The sequence below is a fragment of the Nyctereutes procyonoides genome, unplaced genomic scaffold, assembly GCF_905146905.1.
Source record: "Nyctereutes procyonoides isolate TBG_1078 unplaced genomic scaffold, NYPRO_anot_genome, whole genome shotgun sequence".
Lineage (NCBI taxonomy): Eukaryota > Metazoa > Chordata > Mammalia > Carnivora > Canidae > Nyctereutes > Nyctereutes procyonoides.
The window spans coordinates 44777176-44801141 of NW_026575042.1; the positions used below are offsets into that span (position 1 = coordinate 44777176).

The 23966-nt window shown below is 41.5% G+C and overlaps 1 protein-coding gene across 2 annotated transcripts in view; it reads right to left on the reverse strand.

Annotated features, from left to right (window-relative positions):
• The window catches only part of WWTR1 (WW domain containing transcription regulator 1), a 132599-nt gene that overhangs the window by 34918 nt on the left and 73715 nt on the right, over window positions 1–23966 (reverse strand). The window contains exons 3-4 of one of the 2 annotated variants that reach the window (XM_055321116.1): window positions 18611–18747; window positions 12892–12939 (exon numbers count right to left, since the gene is read on the reverse strand). In XM_055321116.1, coding sequence (XP_055177091.1) covers window positions 12892–12939; window positions 18611–18747 — 185 coding nt within the window. The remainder of the gene's footprint in view (window positions 1–12891; window positions 12940–18610; window positions 18748–23966) is intronic. The other variant, XM_055321117.1, reaches the window with a different exon arrangement.

Below are 23966 nucleotides of genomic sequence, written 5' to 3' on the forward strand. Positions count from 1 at the left end.
CGTATCCCCTTACAAAGAGAACCAATGTCAGTATGAAGGAGCCATTCGAAATTTAGAACCACAGTCCGGCAGCCCAGACTAGCTCTCAGTGTGTCTGTCCTCCATGGATTACAACTAGCTGACTGTCCTTTTGTACCCACATTACCTAATAATCAGACAGGAAATATTCCTCCTCCACTTACTCTGTAACTTTTTAGGGAGGTCGAGCACTATTTATGACATTGCACTGCGTCACTCCTAAGCATGCACTTGGTTAAGTCTGAATGTCAGGAAATCTCTCCTGTTGGAGTCTTGGTTGGGGCCATACATGCTGAAGAGAAGCTCTTTTAACAAATTCTGAACTGGGGCTGCCTGGGTGGCTCGGTTGGTTAAGTGTCTGCCTTTGGCTCAGGTCCTGATCTCAGGGTCCTGAAATCGAGCCCCAAGAAGGGCTGCTTTCTCGGGGGGAGTCTGTTTCTCCCTCCCTCTGTCTCTCCTCCCCCTCATGTTTTCTCTCTCCTTCTCAAATAAATAAATAAAATCTTTAAAAAAATAAAAGAAACACCGAACTATTCTTTTCTGTGATTTGAACTAATTCTTGTCTTCCTGAGAGCTGGATTTGTGCTCTTTATATAAAAGAGCTGAGAAGGAGCCAAGTGACCCCCTACCCCTCGGAACCAACCCCAATGATATGGATTTCCTTTACAAACACAGAACAAAAATTATTTAGTGCACTTCAGATCTGCCTCTGATGCACAGACACTAAATACTATGCTCAGTTTCAGGCTTTATGGGTCAGAAACTTATAGTAACCATCATTCCCATAATCTTACAAGTGAAAATTTAATGAATACTCGGTTTTTATGACTATTTTCTCTTAACTTCTAGAACATAGCTCTCTGCTCAACATCCATTTCATTTTGCTCTCTTTTATTATTAGTAGTTTACAAACTCAATTTCCCCACAGTGCTCATTACAGGTGGGGTCATGCATTCACCCTACTTTGTAACACTACCATAGAGGTTCAGGCTGAAAGAGACCAGGGTTCTCAAATCTTTCCTTAGCAGTAGGATCCTTCCCTAGAGTCCATGTATGGCAGGAAGCAGAGGCAATCCTCATACGCAGGGGTTCAGTTCAAAGCAAGCTTAGAGCCTGAGCTGGTGCCAGTGGGTAAAGGAGCACTTAAATGGCAGTCCCTTGGACCGTCTTCTCTAAATCCTCTGGTCTTTCTTCTTTTTCTCTCTTAAGATTTTATTTATTTATGAGAGACACAGTGAGAGAGGCAGAGACATAGGCAGAGGGAGAAGCAGGCTCCCTGGAGGGAGCCCAATGCAGGACTCAATCCCAGGACCCAGGATCACAACCTGAGCCACCCAGGCACCCCTGGTCTTGCTTTCACTCTGCTTTTCTTACAGGCATTTCTCAACTCTTGTATGAAAATATTAAACAAATTTTAAAAACCTGAACACACACCACTTTCGGAGTCTGGTTACTAACTAAGCTTAGCTCCTCTTCACATCACCCTAAAATCCTGGCATGGGACCTTGGGACACAATTTAAAACCAATGACTGCAGCCAATTCACTCATTTTAGAAACGATCCTTGGAAGGATAAATGACTCAGCACAAATCACAGGCACATTCTGTGACAATCGTAGGAAGCCCAGAGGATATACTAGAGTGTCACAGAGGGCATCAGTTGCATTGATCATCAATCGCTGCCCAGAGTTAAATTCAGTGGCAAGGATGTGTTTCCTTTTCCCTATTTCATGAAAAAGCCCGATGCAGACTAGTGTAATTAACTTATTTATTATTACAAAATGATGAAATCGCCATGAATCACAGGTTAGGATGACCCCATTTGTGTAATCTGGTTTTACAGAAAATGGTATGGGGCTTTCTTCTTCAGTCTTAAAAAAAAAAAAAAAAGGCAAATCAGGTAACTTTTTAAAAACTACATTTCCTAATTCAGGAAGGTTTAAACAAGAAGAGGGGCTGGCATCAGGCAATACTAGACCTTCTGGCCACAGCGGCTTTCAGAAAGTAATGATATGCAACCGGACGAAGCCAAAACATACAGGTGTAAATCGTTTCTGACATATGTGCAGACCCAGCCACACCAAGCTTCAAAAATATTTCAGCGTCAAGAGTGTCTGAGTGCAGCTGTGGGTCTTTTCCTCTCTGTTTATGGGCCATACATGGCTTAACTCATGTGAACTGGCCAATGTCAGGTGTCACGCAGCTCTGTCTGATGGAAAACACATGTCTACCGAGGTAGGAAGAAAAACCCACCACAGTCCAGCCTTGACTCAGTCACGATACAAAGAAGAGGAAAAAAGGGCTGCAGACACGTCTCTTGCCCTTCTTGTGTCTCTCTTAGCTCCTGCCAACAATGAGCCGCTTGTTTCTCTTATTTCCCAGAAACAGTATTAGCCGTCCAACAAGGTCAGCAAAAAAAAGAAAGAAAGAAAGAAAGAAAGAAAGAAAGAAAGAAAGAAAGAAAGAAAGAAAGAAAGAGAAAGAAAGAAAAAAAAAAAGCAACTCTTCACTTCAGGGTGCATTTGGTTCCAAAAATCTGTAACGTATTAAACCAAGAAGTTGTACTTTCCCAACTTCACACTGAGCCTTTTATTCCAATTCTGGGTGAGAATAACCACAAGGCAATTTCTCAGCCGGCGCGGTTGATAAGGACCGAGCTCTGGGGTATGTGTGCATTCATCCACTTTCCCGGCCTCACTGGGGCAAGCCTTAAAACCACTTCCAGGTGCCTCTGTATTTGACAGGTGGATCTTAGGTTTTCCAGATACCCCGTCTCCTATGGTTTTCGAAGGCTAACCCAAGCTGCATTAACTTTACAGAAAACCCTGAATTTTTAGGACCAGAAGATGATTTTCCTACTTGCTATCCCATCTACTCATCTACACAGTAAGGCAGTTGACAAACCAGTGTGCAAGGATCCAGGCAACTCTGCTCTCCTTGGTGTACGCGATGGAAATGCCCGTAACACTGGTTTTTATACTTTCCTAGCACATGTGTTACGTAGAATATATATTTTATTGACATTTAAAAGATTTAGACATCATTTTTCATCATTATAAAACATCCAGAACAAGTCACATGTAATATGTCCAGAACAAATCGGGTTGCTGATTTCTTCTGGATCCTTCTGCTGTAAAGAAATCCTATTTCTTCTACCTAAAGCAGGACCACCATATGCTACTCAGATTCCATCTGATTTATGGGATGTCACAAGATTTATCAAAAGTGGCCCGTGACAGGAAGCACATCTATGAACATAGCTAGTGAACGCAGGCAAATAACTTGGAAAAAAGGAAATTGGGCGCTTCACTGTTCTCCACAAAGTTATCTTTGTGTCTCTGAATTTAATTCAATGGCCTGGCAATAGCAAAACCAAAACTGTTTTATTATCTTCAGACAATAGGTGCACTTTTATCCTAGCAGGAAATGGAAACTCTGATTCATGCATTTATTTTCATTAGTCAGGAGAGAGTTTATTGTAGCTTTTTATTGGTTCGCTTTCCTGAATGATTTTAAAACTACTCCAGGTGCGAAGTGTGGCAACCCAAGCAAAATAACAGAAAAGGAATCTACAGCTGTGTTCCACGAGAGGCAGAGAAAAAGTTGTCAGCGTGGAAGGCTAATTTTTCATCTGTTTTCTTCCTGTAATGTACCGTTTTAGTAAACATCTTTATTATTTAAAGAGCTCATACAACAGTCACTCCAAGAAATAGTGAAAGAACAATTATGAAATAGAACAAGCAATTAGAAATCAAACATGGAAAAATTATCAACCTCACAAGGAATCATAGAAATGCAAATGAAAATAAGAGCCATTTTTCAGCAATCAGATTAGCAAAAATAATGCGAGGCGGGTGGGTTATTTGCATCAGGCCAGGACTACTCAGTGGAAAAAACAAACAAACAAAAAAGAATTTAACCAGGGGTAGCAGGATTAGGCAATCTGGTAAAAATTTTATGTCAAATTTTGGGAATATATGCAAATTTTGAGGACTGTACCCCTAGATCTTATAAAATTGCTAGTGACACTCCCCCCCCAAAAAATTAATTACCTTTGAAATGAAAAAGTACCAAAGAATTAGTAATGGTAGTGTTTGGGTATTAGGACAAGAGTTGACGTTTTCTCTCCAGTGTTCTACAGTTCATTTAATTATTCACCCACTAAATATCTGCTGAGCCCCAGCCAGGTATAAGGCACTATTTCCAGGTGCTAGAGGGAACAAGATGGAAAGGTCCTGGCCTTCTGAGAGGTTAGTCTAGTAGGAAGACAGATGATAAGGGCTTTGTACAAACAAATGTGGAACTATATTAGGCACAGAAGTTAAGGAAGGCCTTTATGAGGAGGTGATGTGTGATCTAAGAAATCTGAATGAAGTGCAGAAATCAGGGTGGGGGCCATTCCAGGACGAGGAACAGTAAATACACAATCCTAAGGTGGGAAGTTGCCTGTCCTGTGGGTCTGGAGTACTTGTGCAAAATAGGGTGGCCCACGTGGCTGAGGAGCAGAGTAGGAGGGGTGGGGACCAGGGCCCTGGGGCCTCATGGCTGTGGCCAGCACTGCAGTTGACCTCAGTCCAGAGTGATAGACATCTCTTTTTGGCTCACTGCTCAGACTACATGGGAAACCACCAGAAAATGAAAAATTCTGAAGAAATTCAGAGAAGTTGTGGGGGTACCCTCCCTGAGATTAATGTCTCTGGGCTATTGTCTCTCGGCCCTGTGAGGTGTTCAGGACTACCTTTGAGGAAGAAGAGAATAAGCTTTAGAGGGGGGAGGTGGTCAGGGGAGCTAGAAACCAGAGCAGCTCTGCTTTTAAAAACTTACAAGAGGAGATTCTGATCCTGGGCAAAACAAAATAAGACCTGTATCTCTAAGTTTTATTTGGGAGGGCAGGCCAAGGGTTTTTTTTTTTTTTTCCCCCAAGGGGGTTTTGTTCTTAAAAACAAATAAAAACACACAGCAACAACAAACAGAGCTACAACTCTGGATTTTCCTAAGTTTATCCTGAATCAAACTGGGTCTGGGGTGTACCCTTGTTTGGGTCTTCAGGTATTCCTGACTGGTGCTGAGATCATGCCATGACCCAGGAAAGTCTCCAAGACTCTTGGTGTTCACTGCTGTGAGTTTTGAACACTGCCGCCTGGAGCAGTGTCCAGATCGCTTATGGGGAATTGAAGGGAGAACTCCCTCTTTGGTATCTATATATGGAAAAACTACATTTTTTCCTCGACACCAGGTGAGGCTTGACCTCATAAATGCTTTGACTTCCATAAATGAACATGCCTTGCTCTTTGTGAGAGCCCCCAAATCTCAAAACCAAAATGCACACATGCACCTCTAGCAACCACATAGGGCCTGGGGTATATACATTCTTCTTCCTGGCTTTACTATTTCCTCAGCCATGGTCTCCCTTTACCACAACTTAATTATTTGTATGTATCCTTTCGCATTATGTATTTACTTTGTAAGAGGCAATAACAGGGAATAAATGAATGCAGGCATCAGAGTTTCATTCTAAAACTCTACCTCTGTGTATCAGGGTATACAGACCGTTATCGGTTAATTTAAAAACGTTCCGTGAAGCTAACTGAGCATGCTGGCAGTGACATTTGCTCATCGTCCCAAGAAGGGTTCACTTGACCTAAGGCCACACCTTACAGAGACTCGGTGGAACAAAAAGGGTCTCATCATATTGCATTGTCTTTATAGAACATACTCAGTAGAGGAGCCAGTTGACCCAAGCAAACGCTGCTCTTCCCCCATCTTCCACACACACCACCTTAGCCAAGGGATCAAAGCCAACATCTCCCAGATTGGGACAAACTGACATTATGTGCCTCCTGATAGAGGAGACATTGAGAAGAAGACATCATCACTTCTGTGGCATTCCTGCCAAAAATGTATAACCTAAATCTAAACCATGAGGAAACACCAGACAAATCCAAATTAAAAAACAATCTACAAAATAACTGGCCTATACTCTTCCAAAATGTCACGATCCAAAAACATGGGGGGCAGGGACACCCAGGAATCATTCCAGGTGAAAAGAGATTAAATAAACAGGACAACTAAACGTAGTGCATGGTCCGTGATAGACCCTGGACCACAAACCAAAATAGCCGAAAGGGACACTGTGGTGGCAAATGAAGAAATTTGCAAACACGGATGTGGATTAGACAATAATATTTGTCCCAGTGTTAAATTTCCTGATCTGGATACCTATACTGTGCTTATGTAAGAACATACCCTTTTAGAAAATAACAGTCTGAAGTACTGAGGGATAAAAGCGCATGCATGAGGTCTCCAACTTAATCTCAAAAGGTTCAGGAAAAAAAAAATGAAAGGAAAAGATATATGAACATACAGAGAAAGTGAGATAAGCAAATGTGGCAAATCATAAACAATTAACAAAGGCAAATCTGGACAAAGGGTATATGGGAGTTCCTTGTACTGGAAACTCTTCTGTAAGTTTAATATTATTTGAAAATAAAAGGTAATGTATTAAAAAAAAAAACAAGAAAAACTTCCCTATCCACACCCTAAACTCCCTGGAGACTGAAAAATCTCAGTCTGGCAGGGTCAGGAGAAACTGCGTCACGTATGGGCCATTGTACAGTAACATTTTTATCTTTGAGGAACAACCCCCCCCCCCAGATAAACAATGGTTTTGAGAACTGACCAGGGTTTGAAGGGGAGAGAACCCCAGGTGCTAAGGATTCTAAGACTTCACACCCACTGTTCCTCCCAGCTCCCCACCCCCACACCAGATCCCAACTGTTACTTAGAAATAACTGAGTGAAGTTTGTCAGGAGGTACCGACTTCCGGTTATAAAATAAATTAGTCATGGGATGTAATGTACAGTTAGCAGTAGTGTATCATATATTTGAACGGGGCTATCAGAGTACATCTCGATTGTCCTCATCACAAGAAAAAGAATTTTGTGACTATGTGGTGACGATGTTAACGATTTACAGTTGCATTTCGCAACATGCACCTGTAACAAATCATCACATCCTACCACTGAAACTAATATAATGTTATGTCAATTCTATCTCAAGTTTTTGGAAAAGGGGGGAAAATCTCATGTTCAAAAACAAACAAACAAACAAACAAACAAGGCAGCTGGGAAGGCAGGATGAGGAATTGCTCTATGGGACTGGTCAGAACAGTCTTACAGAAGAAACATTCTGGACAACCGTACCTGACAACAGGACACCGGACTTTAAAGAATTAAGTTTGCTTCGGAGGGGAATCTGAGCCCTAAGAGTTAACTGACTGTACAGCTTGAGGCCCTTGACTTTCCAGAGTTGGAGCTGGAGGAGTTATTCCACGTTGGCCTTCTTGACAGATGAAAAACTGGACAATCGCAAAGGGCAGAGTTGGGTCTGGAGAAGGCACTAGCAAAGGCAGATATGGAAGTATGTCTCAGGAAGAAATGTGTCAGGCCAAAGCCAGGTATTTTAATACAGTTTGGGCCCTGGGACTCCCTCAAATTGCAGGGAAAATGAGTTTTGTGTTTAAAACTAGGGCAGAGACAGAGGAGAAGACCATGCACAAAAGACTGAGACATGCTGTAGACTGGAGAAGTGAGGTCTCCAGTGGAATATCCTTCGATGGCAGCGTCTCAGGCCATAGAGACAGACCAACTACAGAAGCAAGGAGCTCAGAAGCCTTCCCATTTGTGGCTGCTCTGAGTGTTCATTTTATTAGGATGGGCTGATCCAATTCCACTTGGGGAGCGATTAGAGTTCCATTCTAATTAATTCAGGCATTCCAGCAGTTGACAGAAGTAGAAACGGAATATTTTTCTTGATATTTGAAGTGTGAGCTTTGAAGCAGCTAAATGAAAGTTTTGTGAGCCAGGACGAAGTCACCCACATTAAACAATATTTTTTACTTTATTTTCTTCCAGCCCTGCAAATCTGTAACTCTTGGCAGAACTGAAAACTCACAACTCGATCTTCACTGGTGTCTGAGAAATAGAATGCTGGAAAGGAAAAGGACTAAAATAATATGGAATGAAATGCATGACATGTACTGGGAAGCAAAATAACTTCAAATGAAACTTCCATTTATGGCTTAGTCAAAAACATATGGATATGCAAGCTGAAAAACGAGCTGGTTGGGAACACTAGGTGCCTGGTGAAAAATACACTTTTTATGACAACCTTAAATCATTTATTGCACAAGAAAGTAGCGCCCCAAACAAATCCCCACCCCCCAACCCCACCCCCTGCAACACACCTGGTGAATCGGCAATTACTTGTTTCGTTTGATAAAAGCAAACCATGTCAAAATTGTACTTCTTAAGGAATTCCTATACTTCACTAACAAACATTCCAAAGAACCTGGAAGAAAGGAGAAAGCTAAAGGAAGGCACAAAAATTTACGTACAAGAGTATTGACTGCAACATCATTTATTAACGGTAGAAAAATAGCATCAACCCGTAGGTCTCTCTATAGAAGAACTGGATAAATAAATTATAGTATAGCCCCCTATAGGATATTGTAGGGTGTTTGCAAACAGAAATATGCTCAAGTCCATTCATAAACAATGAGAATCCAGTCTCTACCTATCAGAATTATAAAGACTAAAATGTCTGATAATGGACATCACTGGCCAGAGTAGGAGGAAAGGAACATTTTGATGCACTGTTGGGACTGGTGTTAAATGACATAACCTTTTTGGAGGGCAGTAGAACATCTATTAGAACTTCAAATGCATGTAATTTTTAGATCCAGGAAGTCTACTTCTGCAAAATGACCTTATACGTTAACAGCATAAGGCATGAAGATTTACGTACAGGGATGCATATTGTAGCACAGCTTAATAACTGTACAATCAAAAAGGAATCTAAATATCCAGTATAAGGGACTGTTTAAATAAATTTGGTACATCAATAGAGTGGAATATTACATAATCCTGGCAAAGAATGAATACATCTCTAAGTGTGAATTTAGAAAGCTCTCTAGGATATGTTAAATTTAAAAAAGACCTATACACCCAAGCAAACATATGTATGTAGAGTATTTCTAGAACACTCAGGAAGCCAGTAGCAATGTTTTTGAGGAAGAGGAGAGAAAGGCTGGGGGTCTCGGTGTGAAAGAGACTTACTTCCCATGAATAGTCTTTGAACTGTTTGAATTTTTTGTCGTGTGTGTGTTACTTTTCCAATAATAACAGCTAATCAAAAATTATTGTAGACAAATATTAATGGAAATGGAAAGATGCTCATGACATGCTAAATGGAAAAGCTGGCTACAAAAAAAAGAATATAGAAGGTTTTCCAACCTTTTTTGTTCACATTTATATTGAAAAAAGACAAATATATGAGAAAATGTTAGTGTGGTTTTGATGATCAGATAACAATGTTTTTTTTTTTAATTTTCTCATTTTTTGCTGATCAGCTGTTCTAGAATGACCAAATAGTAATTATATAATAGGGGGGGGGATTTTTGAATCTTGTTGCCTCAAATATGTTTAGGATCTTATCTTTTCCTGCCTTTTTTTTTTTAAACCAAGAAGAGGAGGTGATCTTCCTCTCCTCAGCCCTTAATGAGAAAAGACCATGAAGGCCTTTGTTTTCTTGGCTTCTCTTACAGTATTATTTTGCTGACTTCATCACAGAGAATTATTCAGAGTCAAGCATGGTGGAACAGCTGTCCCTGACCACCAGCAACTGCAAAACACCCAGGGAATAAATTTAGACTTCCAGAAAGGAAGAAGAAATCAATCTTCCAGTTGATATGGGGTGGGAGACGTGATGATCACACACAGGCCGGGACACCACCAGGCGCCCCAACAAGGAGATGAAAGAAGAGTGTCCAAATGTCACTCAGCACTTATTAATTTGGAACAAGTGGCCAAAGGACAAACCATCCCAGAATCCCTTCACCTCCAACTAGCTGGGTGAAATTCCCTACAACAAGGAAGTTCCTGAGGGCATACTATTGGAAGTCAGCCAGAAGATACTATTAAAACTGTCATAATGATTTCTTAAACTCTCAACAAAGGCCCACAGCTTGGTGAAGAAATTAGAATCCATCGAAAGTAAGTAAAGAAGGGAGGTAGTACACACAAAGAAGGGACTTAAGAAAAGCCTGGCCTGGCCTTTACCTCCTTCCCAAGAGGCTCTGCTCCTCTCTGGGGTATGGGGTGCCTCTCTGGCATTTTTCTGCAGTTTAGGCCTGCAATGGCCTGATTCTCTGGTCAACTCTCAGCAAGCAAAGTTCAAGGTGAGCTTACACACTTACCATGTGAATTTAGACAATATAGTGCAATAACCTGGATCTTAAACCGCAAAGTTTCCCCTTGTTTTTTTGAAGTTTATTTGGTATGACTGGGGTCAAAACTTTCTGGAAAGTGGCCTCAGCGATCATGCACCCAATGTTCACCCGTGCATCAGCACTAACAAGTGCCGAAATGACAAATGCCAATGCCATAATAATAAATGTCTACTTTGGACAAAGAAGCCAGTCAAAAAGCTGGCGAGCACGTTCAGAGTTCTTTTAAGATACCTCAAGTTAAAGAATGGATAGCCTAAGGGAGTTTTTGCCATTGACTATGATGGCTTTCTCAAATCACTGTGCTAAGAAAAAAAACACATAATCTTGCTGCAGCTCCTACACCTGGCTGATGACCAGCGTCAACTGGGCACTTGAAGAAAACACTCATTCCAAGACCCCAACTGACACCATCTGAAACAGGATTTCCTAGAGGTGGGGGCCCAGGCATTATTCCAGCAGCAGCCTAACACTGTTCTTTAAGGAGCAATCACATGACTGGATCCTGGCGATGTACGGTTAACAAATGCCCCAAGGATCTTACCCCATGCTAGATGTGGATCCCCACCAGGAGAAACCTTGATCTTAGAGACTAGAGAATAACTTGTTTGCCACTGGCAAATTCAGTCAACTGCAGAAGTTTGAAGATTCATGGTATTGTCTGGACTGCACATGGGGCCTGCTTCCTTCTTCCCAACACCCCTTCCTCCTCTCCTTCTATAAAAAGCTCAAGACATCAACTGGTTCTCCTTTTTTTTTTTCTTTTAGGAAAAAAGTAAAAGGAGTATAACCACATCACAGGGAAAATAAAGGGAATCACCCCCAGTCAAAAAAGCTTACTATAAATCACTATTAACATTCAAAAATATGTAATTGACTTACTTAACACATTAACTCTACAAAGTGGTGCACCTGTGATACATAATGCACTTGGCTGGGGCTTAGAAATACACAGATGGAGAGCAAAGTCTGTGGGAAAGGAGAAGCTAAAGAGTCTTTTCTTAAAAAAACAAAATTATAGTCATAGCACAAATAATTTTTTCTGCTTCATAAAATTAGACTGAAATAATAAAGTTTTCCATATGCCACATAGCCCTTATAACTATTATTTTAATGGTTACAAATATATTTATCGTGTTGCATGCATTTACTGGGTGCTTTGTTATAAATAACCCATCTTTGTGTGCACGATTTTCCAAAGTGTTTATTGGGCATATACACAGGAATTTGATCTTTGAGAAGATTTTCTTAGGAAAATGTGGCATCAAACATCTTTCATGGCTCTTAAGACTTCCTATCAAAGAGATTTTCCACCTAAATTTCTAAATTTCATGTAATAAAGTCTACAAGCATTTACCACCTCATCTTACTTCATCCAGACAAATGAAAACAGTTGACCATTGAACAATATGGGTTTGAACTGCATGGGTCCAATTAAACACCAATTTTTTTACAGAATAGTGCTGTAAATGTATTTTCTCTTGTGATTTTCTTAACAGTTTCTCTTCTCTAGCTTACTTTTATTGTAAGAAAACAGTAATATACATATAACATACAACATATGTGTTAGTTGACTGTATTAACAGTAAGGCTTTGGGTCAAGAGTAGGCTATTAGTTAAGTTTTTGGGGAATCAAAGTTATGTGTGGCTTTTTGACAGTGCAGGGGTCTGTTCCCCAACCTCTTGCGTTGTTCAAGAGATAACTGTCCAGATCTAGATAAGAGATTCATCCACATTAAGATAAATGGAATATACACATGGAAACCCCAAATTCATTTCTTTTTTTTTCATTTCTTTATATACTATTACATCTCACTTTATTGCATGAGAGGAATTGAATCAGTTGATTTCATGTTTTTAGCTCCCATTTCATAGATCTTTAGAAGCCTTCAAAGAAAAACAAAAAAAAAGTGCAATGAATCTCTTTTTGGAAATTCCAAAGAACAGTCTTCAATAATGTTGCTTAGATAGAGTGAATTTTGACAACTGATAGCTTCCTGCAAATCCAAGATGAAAATAATGATTTCTACAGTATTTAGAAAACTGTTTCTCCTTTTTCTAACCAAGGGAAGAAAAAAAGGCTTTTTAACCAGAACCCCTCCCTTTTTCCCCGTGCCTACCAGTCTTCCTTCCCTGCCATATCCACCCACTTTCTATCACCACATTCCTACCAACATCCTGTCACTCAACCACCCCACTCCTGTAAAGTTGTGACGCTTTTTCAGTTTGTCTTTGGGTGTGTGTGTGTGTGTGTGTGTGTGTGTGTGCTTAAGCACCTCATGCTAATTTATGCTGCAGAAACACAAAATTCAAAAAGTAGAGAGAATATCCAAGCTGGAAAAATCCCAGTAGCTAGATGTGTCTGCCACAAACTCACCACATAAATTGGATTAGAAAAAACAAAACAAAACAAACCATTGGAAAAAGAATTTTAAAAAATAGCCTACGTATAAATCTGGCTTTTAGCAAACCTTAGCATCTGTGCTTTAAGCAACACTGGGTTGCAGCGTCCCTTAGCTATTTTATTCGCTTTTGATAAAATGTTTTTAAGTGCTTTGTGCACTTCCTAGAGGGAATAAGCCAACTTACCAAACTGAGCACAGACAAGATTTTCCATCTTGTCTTGAAAAGCAGGCCCTGCAAAAAAGAAAAACACACACACACACGTGTTTATAATTTGAAGTACAGATTAAGACAGACCTGGAGAATTTAGACTCTGGCCTGGTGGACGGCACATCTTCAAAGGGGAAAGTGTGCGTGCGTGCGTGTGTGTGTGTGTGTGTGTGATACTTTTAAAATTCCTATAGCATTAAAAATACTCTCTGGCTGCACTTTACCAAAAGTTTCTGAACCGGCTAGGGCTGGCAGTCTGGTGAGGTTGTTATACAGGCTTTATTTTTCCTGTTCTGTCTGGGAGGATACTGGCACCCCAGGTTGGGGCCTCATTCCAACAAAGAGGTCTGTTAATGTGTGACAGGAGCCCAGCACACCATGGTTTATGATCACTAGGATTATCACCAAAAGGGCAAAATTGCATGTCACTTTCTCTTGGCAATAACATTTTAAAACGCGGGGATATTTTAAATTGCTGCATGATTTCAGTATTTGTGTGCTGAGAAACGGGAAAACCTTGCCACCGGCACACTTGCAGGGGCGGAAATGTCCTTCATGTGGAACTTGAGTGTGCCTGCTTGTCACAGACGCCCTGTTAATAATCTGATGGGGAAAGAGCCGGGTCAGAGCACGTGCCTCTTCATCATCTCCTCCCGACTGCTGTCTGTCTGTCCTCTGCAAACGTATTTTTGCCATATAGAAGCAAAAGTGCCCAAACGGATACAAGTTATAGGAAGCACGTCTATCTGAAACTGCACACCACAAGCTCTTCACACCCCGCCCCCCAAAGGACACAGGGACCAGAAAAGTGAGGAAAAAAATAAGGCTACCAGGTGGGGATCCTGAGGCCCTGGGATCAAATCCTACACCCGGCTCCCCTGCAGGGAGCCTGTGTCTCCCTCTGCCTATGTCTCTGCCTCTCTGTGTGTCTCAAAAATCTTTAAAATAAATAAATAAATAAATAAATAAATAATTTATAATAATTTATAATTAAATAATTTATTTATTTATTTATTTATTTATTTTTAAAGATTTTATTTATTTATTCATGAGAGACACACAGAGAGAGAGGCAGAGAGACAGGCAGAGGGAGAAGCAGGCTCCATGTAGGGAGCCCGATGTGGGACTCGATCCTGGGTCTCCAGGATCATGCCCTGGGCTGAAGGTGGCACTAAACCACTGAGCCACCCAGGCTGCCCAAATAAAAAATTAAAAAAAAAACCTTTGGTGGCTTTCTATAGGCCTAAGTACCTAAGACAATGTTTTGGGAGATAGGCATCACAGCAGCTGGGTATGTTTGCTGTCATTATCACCACTTTACAAAGAAGGCAAAGGAGACCAAGAGAGGGTGATAGCAAACAAAACTAGTCAATGTCTAACCCAAGAGAAACTCAACTCTGACCCCAAACTCTTCCCATCAACCACTATACAAAAAGGCGCCCCGCCTCTACCCTACCCACCTCACTTCCCTAACACCCTAACTGATTTCCTTAACAGGCCTTATTCCCACCCACCCCCCAAGCTCATTGTCCTATATATTAGAATAGGGCCTGCGCAGAGTCCTTTTTTTTCCTGTTTGTTTCATTTTTTTTCCCCCTTCAAAAAAATTCAGTAAGTGTTAATACTGGTTAATGAGACCAGTGAGCCAATTCAAAGATACGAGGTCCAACCCGGTTTGTACTATGAAACAAACAAAAAGGTTCATGTTATGGAAAAAAAAAAAAATCAACTTTCACACGTACATTTTCCCCCTTCACTATTACATAAAAGCGAGGGCTCTAAGCAAGTTGTCGGCCCCAAGCTTCCACCCAGAGATCATCTCCCCTCAACTCCTGAAGCTCTCCAATGTCTTCCTTTCTTCTTCCATTCACTGGGCATTTCTGGGGACTGAGACACGAAAGTCACCAATCTGCTCAAACAGAATCAAGTGGGACAAAACCTGACAGAAAATCTGATTTGGCAAACACAAAAACAAAAATTTCAGTTAAAAACTAGACCAAGCCAGAGATGGGTCTTTGAAATAAAAAATTTTAAAAGGGACAGAGGGGTAGGCGCCTGGGTGACTCAATGGTTGAGCATCTGCCTTCGGCTCAGGTCATGATTGATCCTAGGGTCCTGGGATCAAGTTCCGTATCGGGCTTCCTGCAGGGAGCCCACTTCTCCCTCTGCCTGTGTCGCTGCCTCTCTCTGTGAGTCTCCCATGAATAAATATTTTTTTAAAAAAACCCAACAACCTTTTTTTTGCATTTTTCCCCTACAGAGTCTATTTCATTTTACTTGGGCATTTGAAAAGTTAGTTGAGTTTAGAGATACAAACGGATCTGCAGTCCTACATAGATGGTTTTTCACTGGATGCTGATGCAGCCCGACAAAAGTTTACTCCACTTTACAAGTCACTTGCTTTGGGACACCTTTAAGTGACAGGTCTCTTCTCTGCCAATTAAAATATGATTTAACTTGCAAGCTACATTTCAGGAATAGACGCACTGAAAAAATCAGATATTCACGGAGAAGCTTCTCCTGGGGGGAGGGGAACGCACTGAAACATTTCCACCAGAGGGCACTATATTCATTGAAAGTAATAAACATTGTTCCTAATTTAAAGAGCTTTGCGCTCTAACCTGCCCCAAATAACTTTTTTTTTCCTTAAGAGCTTTTATGATGAACAATGAAATTATCTTCAAATCTAACATGGAATTAAATATAAAACTTTCTCCCCACTAAAAATAATGTTAATAATAAGAATAAAACAATGACAGCTTGCTATGTGCCAGGCATCAGATCTACGTACTTGACATAGATAAACTCACATAATCTCTTCGTGCTATAATAATAATCTTCATTTTACATATAGGGAAACTAAGGCAAAATTAGTTTATTATTAATTAACAGAGTCACCAAGCTAAGTAATGGGCAAAGCCAGGTTTCAAATTCTGACAGTCTGATTCCCAAAATCCATGAACCCAATCTAGTAAAACACAGAATCCCAATAAGAGGATTTATTTCTGAAAGTAGTGATATCATAGATTATATCACGGCCCTAGAAATATAGAAAATTAGCCTATAAAAGATACTAATTTTAATCATCTTGTAATACTATTATTAGTCGTATTTTGACATTTTCACATGTACATAAATACCTCCCTGTGAAGGAGACAGATCACTTAAGTTCACTTAGCTACAGCCAATGAAAAGACCAAAATTCAGATTTAAGAAGTAGAAGGATCTGCTCTTCATGGTTTTAAAAATTGATAATAACGCAATGAGACGAGCACTGGGTGTTGTACTTTATTTATGTCAGCAAATTGAATTTAAAGAAACAAGAAAAAAAGGATATGCAATTTAAACTGACCTTCCAAGTATGTACTGATGTATCTAAGCAAATAAAACAAAATTGAAAAATAATTGATAATAAATAGTATACACTACAGAGAGAGCTATAGATTGAAATAACATATTCTGAATAAATCATTTATTATGAGGACCACACTGTGACCACTGTGACCCTCTAAATCATCCCCAGTCTTTGGGATATTGGCATTCCCTGTTACATGTCTATCCTTGGGATACATCTGTGATTCGCCATAGGCTAGCAACACATGTTGTGATGGACAAATATTCAAATACCGTGAGGGAAAAAAACAGAAATGTGTTGAGAAATTTACTGCTTCAACTGATTTGAAATCTGGAAAGTAAGGTATTTTAACTCAGCAATAGGTAAACATGTTTCCAACATTCAGATCACAGTTTCTTTAGATATCCTTTACCGGCAATGGTGCTTTTGCAGGGAGGGAGGTGGAGCACAAGCGCAGACGGATTCACAAATGCCTTCAATGCTGAGTTTCAAGCATTCAAGTTTCCTTTTAATTACTCCACTTTGTACTTATTGCACAATTTTTAAAAATGAAGGCAAGTACATAAAACAGCATAAACAAGGATATTCATTCCAGTATTGTGTGTACTAGCAACACACTAGTCACAACCTAGATATCCATCAGATGGGGTCCGCCAGTTAAATACGCTAATTATGGCATATCATTATGTTGAGGCTATGAGGAAATCTTTTAAAAGAATAAAGCAGCTCTGTGTGTACAGATATTACAGCAGACAAGGCGAGGGACAGAACAGTAGGTAGAGTGTGCTAGCACTCATGTGAAAAAACACAAATCCATGACCAGAAAGCACTAGAGGACTCCAGGAATGGGGATCCGAGAAAGACTTACTTTTTGAACAATGCTTTGAAAAAGTGTTTTAATTTTTTTAGCCGAGTCCATGAAAGACTTTTGTCCCCCAATTATAATGAATTATAAAATTAAAGTTAATACTTTAATAATCAACCTTTAGAATTGTTGATGAAAATTAAATGGCTAAAAGAAACCTCGAAACTAGTCTAATGCTACCTAATTTGTGGTTTCTTTACTACACTTGCAACTGTTTTCTATTTGAGCTCTTATATATTTGGGACAAATGAGTCATGGGAAGTTTTGGTTTACCACTGCTGGTAGAAGCATTGGTACCATTTTCCTTGATCTGCCTCTTAGATATGGGACACCACAGAAGTTACTCCAAGTCGTTTGCTTTTGGATATATTTTACATCTGCAAGCTTTAAAATGGCAGATCCAGACTTCCTGGAAGAACAGACAATATATTTACTTGAGGCTGACTCGGGTTTACTTGAGTTCATACTCACTTTGGCTAAGTCACAGTATGAGGGAAGGTGTCTGGGAATAATGCTTCCATTTTTATCCTGTTCATTCCTGAAAAATCCAACAGGAGATTCTTTTCACTCTAAAATTAACTATTCTGTGTATAAAGCAGTATCTGGATATCTGATCTTAAATGGAAATGTTATCTGAAAGTTTATCCTTTATAAAACTTTAAAAGTACCCTTTCTTCTTAGCCTTTGTGTGTGTGTCTGGACTGACAACAGAGGCTGATTAGTAATGTCGCGGCAGTGTCTTAATTCACATCTGATTTCTTTAGTGGGCAGAGTTTTAGTTCCTCTCTAGTAAAGGCAATGAGCAGAAAATAATCTCTTCTCAATTCTAAAATCACATTTAAACATTCTCAGTGAGGTGAAGAGTGAACTACAGTGTCCTGAGGTAGGCATCTCGAGAAGGCTCCCACAGATTAGGTAAAGGCTGAATGCCTTTAAACCAGGGCAGGCTCAGTTCAAACTCCAAACGCAAGCTGTGTGACCTTAAAAAATCTTCCTACTCCATAAAATGGGAATGCTATCATTTCTTGTAGGGTTGTGGTGAGTTGAATGAGATAAGGCATGAAAGCACCCAGCCTGGTGTCAGTCGCACATGATGCAAAATAATCGTAATAAAAGAAGGAAGGAATGGGATGAGAGGTCAGAATTGCACCTCTGCAAGTCTTCAGGACTAAATTCACAGAATCGGGAATAGACTGGATGAAAGGAGTGATTTTTTAAAAAGTTATTTTTTTAAAAAACTCCAATTGAGGCAATTGAAGGAGACATGGAAACTGTAGGGTGAACCCAGGTAGCAATACCATGACCAGGTAGCAAAGGCGCCAAGAAAAAAAAGGCAAAGGTGACAGAAGGGTAATGCGCCCAAGAACCATCTGGATGCACAAGCAGACACGGAGACAGCCAGAGCTGCTTCCGAGCTCCAGAGCCCCTTGGCTAAATACTTGTTCATTCAGTCCAACTGGAAGCTTTGGGCTTACCGAGATTCGGCTGCGACACGGCCATGGACCTCTGGGATGCTGGGGTGGAAGTGGCAGCAGGGTGGAGGTTCATAGGATTCAGGGACTGATTCATCGCCTTCCTAGGGTCTTGCCATGTGGTGATTTTTTCTATGTGACTAAAAGAAGGAAAACAATTATCTTTTTAATTGTCAGCGTGATTATCATTATCACCATCACCAATAACAGCGCAAGAGTTAAATGACACTGGCTCTTCTTCCTTAGGACCTGCTGACAAAGGGCTGACACATTGTGTTTGTTTCCACCCAAGGTCACACTTGCCCACATAGCCCTCCATTCAAGGGCCCCAGCAGGGACTCTCTGAATACCACCCCAGGACTTAGCTGTCCCAGCCTCCCCAAAAAACCCTCTTAAAGGTTTTCTGCGTCACCAGTGTATCTCCTCCTGGACAAAGAGTCTTTGCTTCCCAGCTCCTCAGGTGCTTCCCCACCATGCAGTCACTGGGATGCCATGGTGTGAACTCCTCCCCCAAAGCAGGACTGAGCTCTCCTGCCCCACCAGCCCTCCCACACTCACATAATTGACATAATGAGGACACCTCTGCCGATCTCAGCCAAAGACAGAGCTCTTGACACCAACCTCGTAAACATGACATTACTGAGCTCTTACTAAGAGCAAGGAAGGCCCCGTGAGGGTCACATAGGTAAGACATGAAACCCTCAAGAAGCTTATGTTCCACCCAACAAGGTAACAACCGTGTAGCTAGAGGACAGAGTAGCAGGAAGATAGGCAAGCGCCAGATATGTGGAGAAACCCAAATGTCAAGGCATGAAGGTTTCTGCAGGGAAAAACATGATTAAACTTTCGCTACACACAACTTCCAGGATTTGTCACTGTGACTTAATCTCAGAGAAACTGGCACAATATAAGCTTCTGCGCAGAGTTTCCGTATGTCCTTAGAAAGATGGGCAGGACCTCCAGCTTTGTCTTCCTCCTCCCAAACCACATCATAAATCATTCCTGGTGCCTTCTATACCCATGCCATCAACTCCTTTCTGAGATTTTATTATATTTTTCTTTTAAAGATGAGCATGTTCATCTGGTGCCATAACTTTGTTTTATGAACTGTTATCGGAGTTCTTCCTAGATTTCTATGCAACAAACCCTGATAACGAAATTGAATGCTGTCAAGCCTTTTGTTCGAGGCCTTGCAACTAGGTTTGCCTCTCTCAAAGCAACTGTGGCTGTCAACCTCCACACGTTAAGAGACCCTCCTAGGTCCACCTGAAAAGGAGCGTCCTTTAGGTTAACCACACCTTAATTTTGAATAACAATAGCCTCCTTTGAATCCTTGTTAGCATAGCAAGACACTATTACAATCCTTAAATTTAATCCTAAATCAGTGCAATTCCTCCCCGCCCCCAATGGAATTGTATTTGTCTTTTCTTCTGCATCTGTTTCCTTGCATTTGAATGCTGCCACTGCTAAACTTCTTCAGATTTCTTTTTTTTTTTTTCAGATTTCTTTATCCTATACAGCAAGTTATTGCCACAGAGAACTCATCCGCTGCCTTGACTGAAAACTTGGATGTTTTCCCAAGAAGGCCTTTAAATAAGTGTGATTTTAAATAAATAAATAAATAAATAAATAAATAAATAAATAAATAAATAAATAAATATTATTTTAAAAAAAAAGTCAGGCTTGGTAAAGGAAGCATAATTAAGTTTAACTGTTGAGTTTCCATACTGTAAAAACATCAAGCCTTCAAAACATAATCAAAAATGAACTGGGAGGAATAAAAATGTTAAAACCAGGACTGTCTTGTTAAGAACAACCCAAAAAGATGGGGAAAGACAACCAAAGAGATGAGAAACACTTGACTCAAGCACAAAGAGATGAAAGAGAAAGAAACAATGGTCTTAGTTACACCTTCAGTTTAACAATCAAATTCTGTTGAAAGCTTTCATAAAACCGTTTTTGTCAACTTCTGGTCAAGTGGAAACTCATCACCAACCTCAGGGGCTTTGTCAAAGCCCTTCAAAGTGAGGAACCAATTGATGAGGATGTCAGAGTTAAGTAAACTTCCTTTAGCAAAGTAATTAGAGCTAAGAAACCCTTTGACCAACCATTACTTCAGGTGCCACACGATGAAAGCATGTTTTCCAAGGTAGGGACGTCCTGCTTACTTTCCACAAGGGTACCAGAAGGAAAGGAATCTTTCTCTCTTTCCTGAACCTTCCTTAGACGCTCTGATACCGAGGATCTCGATGCTGCACCAGAGGCAGCAGGGGCACAGGCAGGGTGAGAGAGAGTTGATGCACATCGTGTGGTGGAAGACATCTAAGGTCACTGCTGTGGTCACACATGCAGCTACGGGTCGGTGGTAGGAAGGACCCAGGAGCCGGAATGATGTGTTCCCAAAAGCTGGTCCCCATTCTCCTCTCCCATTCTGAACCAGTGGGTTGTTCGAATCTGGGGAGAGTAGAAAGGCCCGCACCCCCAAGTGGTAAATGAGCCCAGCTTGCCTAAGGACTGTCGCCACAGCTGGCCAGCCTCCCTCCCCTGGAACAGAGCGCTGGGCCTTTCTGGGAGGACACTCGGGGGCCCCATCCCAGAGAGGTCTGACCCCAAAGAGGTGCGACTCAGTCGTGGCTTCCAAGTCCAAGAGCTCCCCCAGGACCGTGGGAGCCTCCTCGGCCCACCCTTCAAACCCCATGCCCAGCCAACGCTTTTACAGGAGTTCTGTTCCCAGCAGATCTGTTAATTAAAAGTGTCACTCACGGTATTCCCCAAAGACTAGAGTACAAGAGGGAGCCTCAAGTGAGCGGTTCTCATTGCTCGGAAACAGCCCTGAGAAGAAAGCCACTCGAATTCCCAGCCTCTTGCAGGCCCACCAGTCGCCCCCACACCAGCTCTGCCCTAAAGCTCGGCTTCTGAGATGTCCAGGGTGGCTCCCAGTCCAAAAGCAAAAGCAAGGCCTTTGCTCACAAGAACTTAATACATCGCTGATGATTTGATCTGAAAGCTACATTCTGCTGTTGTTCAAATCATTTAGCTCCTGTCACCCCGTTCCCGAATGCAGGCTAAGCCACCGGCCCTTTCACACTGCTGTCTCATCTCCGCTCCCTCTGAGTTACTGACTCATTTCCTTTCTCGGATTTCTCAGTGTAACCTTACTGTCTGCCAGGACCCGCAGTTGAGCTGGATTAATCCCCACTTCCCTGCTACTCCCACCTCTTTCCTGATTTCACTCCCTTGCTGCCCGCGTCTTACTTCAACCAAATGTCTCTGCTGTTTTTCAAAGTCTAATCTCTCCCGAAAATTTATATATATCAATATATACATATATATATAATCTACCTACCTATGTGTCTCCGCTGACTACATATACTGTACAGTCCTCAGAAAATTGGAACAAAATGGGAAAAAAGATATCAAACTATTTATGGTGATCCAGGCAAATAAGAGGCCCATTGGCGCTTTTTTCCCCCCTTATCAAAATGCTCCTGTACTTCCTAGGTTTGTAAGTGACTATGTGTTGTTTCCATGGGCAGGAAAAAACAGAAATACTCATGAAGGTACAACATGACAAAAAGGAAAATGATGCATGGTCATGCAGGCCACAGGGTACTAAACTGTGATTGAAGATAAACTGTAGATTTGACTTGTCACCGTCATGGGGCCAAGGATTAGGGAAATGGAATTGATCACCTGGCCCCCGGTTGTTTATAAAGAAAAAGAATGACAGTTCCCAAGAAAGGGAAAACCTTTCCTGACACCAAAAGGTATTTTTCCCTGGGGGTGGGGGTGGGGGTAGGGGTGGGAGGGAGCCTGTAAGGGTTTCACAGGGAGACCCCCAGGTGGTGTGTGTGGCAAAGAAAGGGTGCCTCTCTAACCAAGATAATGGGAGTGGTCTTCTCTTTCTTTGGGGGCCCTTTTGACCACTATTTCCCAGACTGCCTCATTTCACAGTCACAGAAAACTCCTCACCTCCACTCATGTCAGGAGTCTGGGCTCCGAGAAGATTCCAGGTTCAAAAAGAGCTTCAGCTGTTAGGAGCTACAGTTTTTGCTCAGGGGCAAAAAAGGTCGGGGCTTCTCTGAGAAGGTGTTTGGCTGGAAAACTGTTGTGTGAACTAATTTTTCCTTCTTGAATTAATATGTTCTTCAAAAGACACATGAATTTAGAAAGCCAGCTTATTTTCCAGGGAAATTCTGTGTTTAAGGCTGAACCGGCATTGAAATGAGCGGAAGGGGAGGCGGCCTGGCCACACTCTACCCTCCTGGTCTCCCTCTCCTCTCTGCCTGGTCCCTCCCATCAGCCTCCAGGGAATCCTTAACTTAGCTCTTATTTCCTCCTCTCCAGCCTCCTGCGTGACCTTTCACCTTGAGGAGCACAGGGGCCTCCAGGCTTCCCCTCCTCCAGTCTTTGTGGTTTTCCTCCGCCCGTCATCCCTTCCCCCACCCCGTCTGACAATCCCCTCTCCATCCCACCTCTGGACTCATATCCAAGGATAGCGGGGATCCAAGTCACCCTGGGTCCTTGGTCTCAATAAAAGTACTACGCACACAGGCACCTTCCAGGTCGACAACCTACTGGTGTGACACTGTGTGTTCTGGAAAGATCAAAGTCTTGCGTCACGCATACCTGAGTTTTAACGTTACCTCTGATCCTGTTTGACCTAGTTGGACAAGCCACTTCTCCCATCCTGGTCTCGGCACCCAGATCCATGGGACAGGAGCAAAAGAAGCTAACAAACACGCACGGGTTCCCCATCAGGGAAACTAACGACAGCCACAGTCACCCGCAGATTTCATGACCAGTTTACTGGGCTTCCCAAGCTCACCTCCCCAGCAGGGAATGTGTGGAAGGCTGCTCCCTCCCCAAAGCCCAAGGCTGACAGCGTAGGTTCAGGTTTACTCAACAGCATGAATTGTTCGCCTATTGTGCACCATGTACTAGGTAGGGACAAAAATTAAAAGCATTTTGTAAATATAAAACCCGGACTAGCAGCAGAACCATTAAAGGCAAAGATAAAATCTTCTCCGTAAAAATAGAACCCACCAGCATCTTAAAGCCCAGGAAAAGGCCTGGTGTTTGGAGATGAATTTATCCTCCAGCCCATGACCTATTACACTAACTTCATGGAAGGAAGCCACACAACAAAGACTTTCTGAAATAGAGAAGGTCTATGTAATACATTTTGTATTGCTGGAAGCATACAAAGATATAAAAATAGAAATGATTCTGAGCGCTTGATTTTGAAAGAATTCAGAGTTCTTAGCAACATAAGCTGCTTGCCTATTTCCACGGGCAAAGATTTCATCTTTCAGCATAAGTGTTTTTGCCTTTTTTGCTCCTCCTTCTCACCACCCTC